This window comes from Bison bison, unplaced genomic scaffold (assembly GCF_000754665.1).
Source record: "Bison bison bison isolate TAMUID 2011002044 unplaced genomic scaffold, Bison_UMD1.0 scf7180017864270, whole genome shotgun sequence".
NCBI classification, from domain to species: domain Eukaryota; kingdom Metazoa; phylum Chordata; class Mammalia; order Artiodactyla; family Bovidae; genus Bison; species Bison bison.
The window spans coordinates 8,647,428-8,654,658 of NW_011494842.1; the positions used below are offsets into that span (position 1 = coordinate 8,647,428).

Sequence of the window (7,231 nt, forward strand, 5' to 3'; positions counted from 1 at the left end):
AGGGACACTGCCTGCAGGCTCTGAGTCACTATTAGAAGCCGTCCTGGGCCCCTGGGAGAGCAGGGGTGGAACAGCTCTACCCAAGATGGTTTCCTGAACCTGGCGTTCCAGCATCCACCTCCCTTAGCCAGGCCACTTCTCTCGGTGACACACCTATCTTTTGACACACCTATCTTTCCTGGGCCAAGGACTGTCTGAAACCCATGCTGCAAACCTGCTTCCAAGCAGGGAGCTTAGACATGAGTGTATTATCTGGAATTCCCAGAGGGTTTGTAACGCAGCAACTGGAACAGGTGTAGGTAGCTGACCCACTACCCTGCTTCCTGCTCCTGCCCTGGGCTCCCCTCTCCAGCCTCAGAGCTCTGTGTGTCACCATCCTGACCACCATACCCTGGTTCAGAACAGAGCACTGGATACAGAGTCAGGACCTAGCGCTGCTTCTGAGTGACCTCACTTGTAAAATAGGTGGGCTGGTGGGGGATGGGCTGGCATTTGATTTTCTGTAGGAGTCAGATCCTTAAAATGTTCTAAAGTTCTAGAAAATGAACTAGAGAAGCTAAAATCATACTGCTTTGCTCCCCACAAAGAATCAGGGATCTGTGTTCCTGGGGACACAGGCAGAGCTTCCAAGCCATCAGACCAGTTTCTGGGATTTGCAATCTGGTTGATGGGGAAGGGGTGGGCATCTTTTGTGCAGCCTGCACCAGAAGGGTGCAGAATCTGGACTGTCCGGGGCGTACCAGGGTCTGGGACAAGGTAAGGAGAATGGTCATTACCCCCCACAGGAGCTGCACTCTGCACCAGAGTGGGGAAATGGGGGGCTTTTCCTCGGCAGTCTTCTCTAGCCTCTCCCCCTTTGTCTTAACTCAAAGACCCTCTGCCTTATTTCGAAGATATCGTCCAGCACTTATCAGAGGGACCCCCAAACCCCATCCACTCAGATCTGTCTCCAGATCCTTCCTGACACTCTACTCTTCTTGCCCAACTGGCTTTGAGTCAGGAAGCCAACAAATATTTAGCTTCTCTGGCCTAGAATTTGACTTGCTGAAATTCTCAAAGAGGCCCTCAAATGCTGTTCTCCGTGAAGCCTGCCTGACCAACACCCTTGCTCCAGCACCTCTCCCCTTTCCCCCACACCAGACACTTATTTAATCGTTTATTCCCTCAATGTATATTGAATACTGGCTGCCTACCATCTGCTCTGCTAGGTGCCAGGATAAGGAGAGCAAAACCACACCCAGCTCCTCCCCTTCAGAGGCTGAGGGCCTGGTGGGCTCTTCTTACACATCCCTTCCTCCGTGCTCCCTTCCCAGCCCCCACTAGCTCTGAGATCAGCTCCCAAGGACAGCACCTGTGTCTTATACATATTTGTCTCTCAACACACAGCAAGTGTCTGTCATCCAGTAGCCTTCAATATATTACAGATAATGTATGAGTGGCCAGAAAGGAAAACGGCTTTATCCCTGAAGCTGGTCCTAACTCTGTTATAGGGACAACAGAAGATGGAGAAAGTAACTAAGGCTAGACACTGGGTTAAATCACATGCTGGTGCTGCTAACCTACAGAGTACAATTTGGCCTTATCACAATTAAAAATGCATTTACTTTTTGACCCAGCAATTCCACTTCTAGGAGCTTATTCCACAGACAGAGGCTCACACATGTGAAATGACACACACACAGTGTTAGTCACAGTAGTATTGTTGGCAGCAGACTGGAAACAACTTTATTTTTTTATGTGCTATTATCTTTAACTAAGTACAAAGACTTTTCCAATCATGTTACATAAAGATCATTTTATCCACTGCTCTGTTTGGCTGCCAGCCTCTTGTCTCTCTCCTCAGCAATGGTAAGGCGAATACCCTTTCCACGGGGAAGAGAGATCCATGGCTTGTTGCCTTTGCCAATAACGAAAATGTTGGAAAGCCGGGTGGCAAAGCTGTTGCCATTGGCATCTTTCACATGAACTACATCAAAAGAACCTGGATGTCTCTCCCGGTTGGTAATCACGCCAATTCTTCCCAGGTTAGCACCACCAGTCACCATGCACAGGTTACCAGTGTCGAACTTGATGAAATCAGTAATCTTGCCGGTCTCCAGATCAATCTGAATGGTGTCATTCACCTTGATGAGGGGATCAGGGTAACGGATGGTGCGAGCATCATGGGTTACCAGATGAGGGATTCCTTTTGTTCCCACGAAGATCTTTCTCACTTTGCACAACTTATACTTGGCCTCCTCAGGTGTAATACGATGAACAGCAAAGCGACCCTTGGTGTCATAGATCAAACGAAAATTCTCTCCAATCTTATCAATGCTGATGACATCCATAAAACCAGCAGGGTAGGTTACATCGGTGCGGACTTTGCCATCGATCTTAATGAAACGCTGCATGCAAATCTTCTTCACTTCATCTCCTGTTAGGGCATACTTAAGTCTGTTTCTTAGGAAAATGATTAGAGGGAGACATTCCCTCAGCTTGTGGGGACCAGTAGATGGACGAGGGGCAAACACGCCGGTCAGCTTATCCAGCATCCAGTGCTTTGGAGCTGCTACACGCTTCAGGTGCTTCTTGGGACCCCGAGCCATAGCTGCACTGTGCACAAAAAGAGGAAAATAACCTGAATATTCACTGATGGGGGCTAATTTCTAAAAAACATAAAAACTGAGGTATAGATGATATACAATATTATGTAAGTTTCAGGTGTACAACACAGTAGCTCACAATTTTTAAAGGTTATATTCCATCTATAGTTATAAAATATTGGTTATATTCTCTGTTTTACTATACATACCCGTAGCGTATTTACATTATAAATAGTAGTTTGCACTTATACCCCTATCTTGCCTCTCCCCTCATGGGACCTAGTTTGATACATTATGCTACTCTACATCAAGTGGATGGGATGACCCAGAGGGATGGTATGGGGAGGGAGGAGGGAGGAGGGTTCAGGATGGGGAACACATGTATACCTGTGGCGGATTCATTTTGATATTTGGCAAAACTAATACAATTATGTAAAGTTTAAAAATAAAATTAAAAAAAAAAAAAAGAGGAAGCTCTGTTTGAATATAAATAGGAAAAACTCTAAGATACACTGTTGAGTTTTAGAAAGTGAGTGTGCATAGTTCATTATTTTTATGCAAAAAATGGAAAGATGGGGAAAGAATATATTTAAGTATAATATATTTTACATATGCACCTAAGGGTGCTTCAGGAGGAGGGGCCACAACGAACAGGTAACAGTGGGTGCTGTGGAAGGAAAAATAGGCAAATGAAAAATAAGTGGGGAAAAAAAACCTTTCCACAGTATCCTAATTTTCTTAATACTGTACTATATAAATGTGTTACATATTAAAAAGACAAAAATGAAGTTTATGGAGCAACATGTGGAAATGAGATTAAGATAGGTGGGGAAAAAAGAAAAAAACTGTATTCAGTAGGATCACAACTATGTAAAGAAAAATGCATGTTAGGGTTTCCCTGGTGATCTACTGGTTACGGATTCACCTGCCAATGCAAGGGACATGGGTTCGATCCCTGGTCCAGAAGATCCCACAAGCCGTGGAGCAGCTAGGCCCATGCGCCACAACTACTGAGCCCTAAGCTGCAACGACTGCAAGCCCACGCACCTAGAGCCTGTGCTCTGCAATAAGAGAAGCCACCACCACGAGAGGCCCGAGTACTGCGGTGAAGAATAGCCCCTGTTCGCTGCAACTAGAGAAAGTCCACATACAGCAATGAAGACCAAGAACAGCCAAAAACAAACAAGCAAAAACAAATAAATCTTTTTTAAAAATGCATGTTAAAATTTCCATATGTAGAAGGGACATTCTGGGTAATTTTTATTTCCTTTTTATTTGCTAATTTTTTCCATAAATTTCTGTAAATAAACATATTTATTAGAAAAAAATTAGTAACAAAAACAACATATATACTAACAGAATGGAATATTCACTATAGCTGCAATTATGAAAAAAAGGCATTGAAAGAAACTGGAGGAAGGGATTTCCCTGGTGATCCAGGGGTTAAGACTGCTTTGCCAATGTAGGCTGTGGGGACTGGATCCCTGGTTGGGGAACTAAGATCCCACATGCCATGTAGTGCAGTTGAAATTTATTATTTTTTTAGTGTCTCTTTCTGGGACTTCCCTGATGGCCCAGTGACTAAGATTCCACACTCTCAATGCAGGGGGCCTGGGTTCAATCCCTGGTTAGGGAACTAGATCCAAACACAGCAACTAAGAGTCCAAATAATGCAACCAAAGATACTGCAGGCCGCAATTAAGACCAAGTGCAGCCAAATAAATAAATGAATAAATCTTAAAAAAAAGAAAGTGGGCAAAATGTTAACAGTGGTTTTCTCTGGGTGTGAGATATTAGGTTATGTTTAAAATATTAAAGTATTTTGTATTACTTTCATGATGGATGGATGGAAGGAAGGTAGAAAGGAAGGAAAGCTAGGCAAAGAGAATTATTCAAAATAACAGTTGTGTTGGGGTAGTAAGGTTATAGATCATTTTTGTTGCTTTGTTCAGCTTTCCAAACATTCCATTATTGGTTTTGTTTATTAGCGGGAATAAAACTCTCACTGCAGCAGAGTGGGATTCTACTCCCCGAAGTCCTGCTCATTTGCACTGAAGACTGCTACTGGTGACACATTGCTGAGGAAAAAGGGCGAAACATCAGAGACCTGAAGTCCTTGAACTGACTTAGCTGGCAAACATTTATGAAGCCCTGACTGCTAGGTTTGCTGCTGGAGAGTAAAGTATTCTAGGAAAGTATGTATGCTTCATGCAGAGATGGAAGGAGAATTCTTAAGGAGGTCTGAGCAGAAAAGCCTTGTAAGATCAGGCCTTGTAGGCAGTGATCAACTTTGTCAATGGACAAAATTAGGCCTGTGCAAGCAGGGAGTGTAAGATTCATCCATCAAAACACGTCCACTCCAGGACTCAGAGCCCCACTCTCTCCTTGCTGGCTGAAGCATGCATGGTCTCTCCTGTAGCTCTACCACCTTTATACCAAACCCTGGGGCTGATTATCAAAGCTGTGGTTATTAGCTATGATTATTAGTCAAAGCTATGGTTTTTCCAGTAGTCATGTATGGATGTCAGTTGTACTATAAAGAAAGCTGAGCACCAAAGAATTGATGGTTTTGAACTGTGGTGCTGGAGAAGACTCTTGAGAGTCCCTTGGACTGCTAGGAGGTCCAACCAGTCCATTCTAAAGGAAATCTGTCCTGAATATTCACTGGAAGGACTGATGCTGAAGCTGAAGCTCCAATCCTTTGGCCACTTGATGCAAAGAACTGACTCATCTGAAAAGACCCTGATGCTGGGAAAGATTGAAGGTGGGAGAAGGGGCCGAGAGAGGATGAGATGGTTGGATGGCATCACCGACTCAAGGGACATGAGTTTGAATAAACCCCCGGAGTTGGCGATGGACAGGGAGGCCTGGTGTGCTGCAGTCCATGGGGTTGCAAAGAGTTGGACACGCCTGAGCGACTGAACTGAAGGGTTCAATTCTCACTGGTCCTCAGTTGTCTTGCCATGATGAGCACATGTTCACTCATGATCTCGGAGGAAGGACACTGTTTAGTACTACAAAGCAAACAGCTCAAGAAAGGTTTTGGTCATCCTAACTCAGAGACCTGGGTTCTGATTCTGCTATTAAGCACCTATGAGACCTTGGACAAGTAACTCCACCTTTATGAGCCTCAGTCTTATCTGTAAAATGGGGAAATCTCAGTAATAATGAATAGTATTTGCCCTGAGCACCTCCCAGTTTTGGTGAGGATCAGGTGACACGGTGTACATAAAAAGCACTTCAGGACTTCCCTGCTGGGCCAGTGCTCAAGAACCCACCTGCCAGTGCCGGTGACACAGGTTTGATCCCTGGTCTGGGAAGGTCCCACATGTTGCAGGGCAACTAAGCCCATGCGCCACAACGACTGAGCCCACGTGCCCTAGAGCCCATGATCAGCAACGAGAAGCCATCACAATGAGAAGTCCCTGAACTGTAATGAAGACCTAGTGCAGCCAAAAATAAATAATTAAAAAAAAATCACTTTAAATGTATATATGATATCCAGCTGATTGATACACAACATGTACTATATCAAATACAATGGAATACTATTTAATCTTTATGCTAAGTGAAAGAAGTCAGAGGCCACATATCATATGCTTCCACTTACATGAAATATCCAGAACAGGCAAATCCACAAAGACAGAAGGCAGATTAGTGGCTGCTGGTAGCTGGGGGTCAGGAACATACGGACAGTGACTACTCAATAGGTACAAGGTTTCTTTTGAGGTGAGGAAACTCAGGAACTAGAGAGTGGTGTTGGTTGCACAATATTGTTGAGTGTACTACATGCCATTGAGTTGCATACTTTAAATGGTTAAATGATTTTATATGTTCTTTACTACAATTTTAAAAACAGTGTAAATAATGGTTCAAATCTGAGTTTATTTTTATTATTTCTACAATAACCAAAGGCATTAGATGTTCAAAATTTCAGAGTTCTTCATCTGTACTAGGGAAGAGCAAGACGTGACCAGAAAAAAGATGGAAATCCCTCTCAGAAAGAGGACAGAGCCCCAGGGACATGAACCCTTGGCCCAGAAGTGTGACCACTGGAGAAAACCAGAATGCCAAGGCCAGGGAAGCACACTGACCTGTTCTAACCATCTGTGTGGACCCACCCTTTAATTGGTTGGCTACATGATTCCTCCAGGAAGATTTAATTCCCAGCCTCTTGCTCCCGAACTGTTTCCCAGCAAGACCAGAAGAGCATGTTCTGGTTCTTGCCCTGAAGGCAAAGGGCAACTTCTCAGACCTAAAGGGGCCCTAACCTGGTTTACACAAGCTGGAATCAAGATTGCCAGGAGAAATATCAATAACCTCAGATATGCAGATGACACCACCCTTATGGCAGAAAGTGAAGAGGAACTCAAAAGCCTCTTGATGAAAGCGAAAGTAGAGAGTGAAAAAGTTGGCTTAAAGCTAAACATTCAGAAAACGAAGATCATGACATCTGATCCCATCACTTCATGGGAAATAGATGGGGAAACGGTGGAAACAGTGTCAGACTTTATTTTGGGGGGCTCCAAAATCACTGCAGATGGTGATTGCAGCCATGAAATTAAAAGACACTTACTCCTTGGAAGGAAAGTTATGACCAACCTAGATAGCATATTCAAAAGCAGAGAAATTACTTTGCCAACAAA

At 43.9% G+C, this 7,231-nt stretch overlaps 1 protein-coding gene across 1 annotated transcript in view; it reads right to left on the reverse strand.

The window, feature by feature from the left end:
* Window positions 1-1,697: 1,697 nt before the first annotated feature.
* The window catches only part of LOC104994948 (40S ribosomal protein S4, X isoform), a 16,176-nt gene continuing 10,642 nt past the window's right edge, over window positions 1,698-7,231 (reverse strand). The window contains exon 2 of the mRNA XM_010848667.1: window positions 1,698-2,595. Within this exon, the coding sequence (XP_010846969.1) occupies window positions 1,797-2,588 (792 nt within the window). The 5' untranslated portion in view covers window positions 2,589-2,595 and the 3' untranslated portion in view covers window positions 1,698-1,796. The remainder of the gene's footprint in view (window positions 2,596-7,231) is intronic.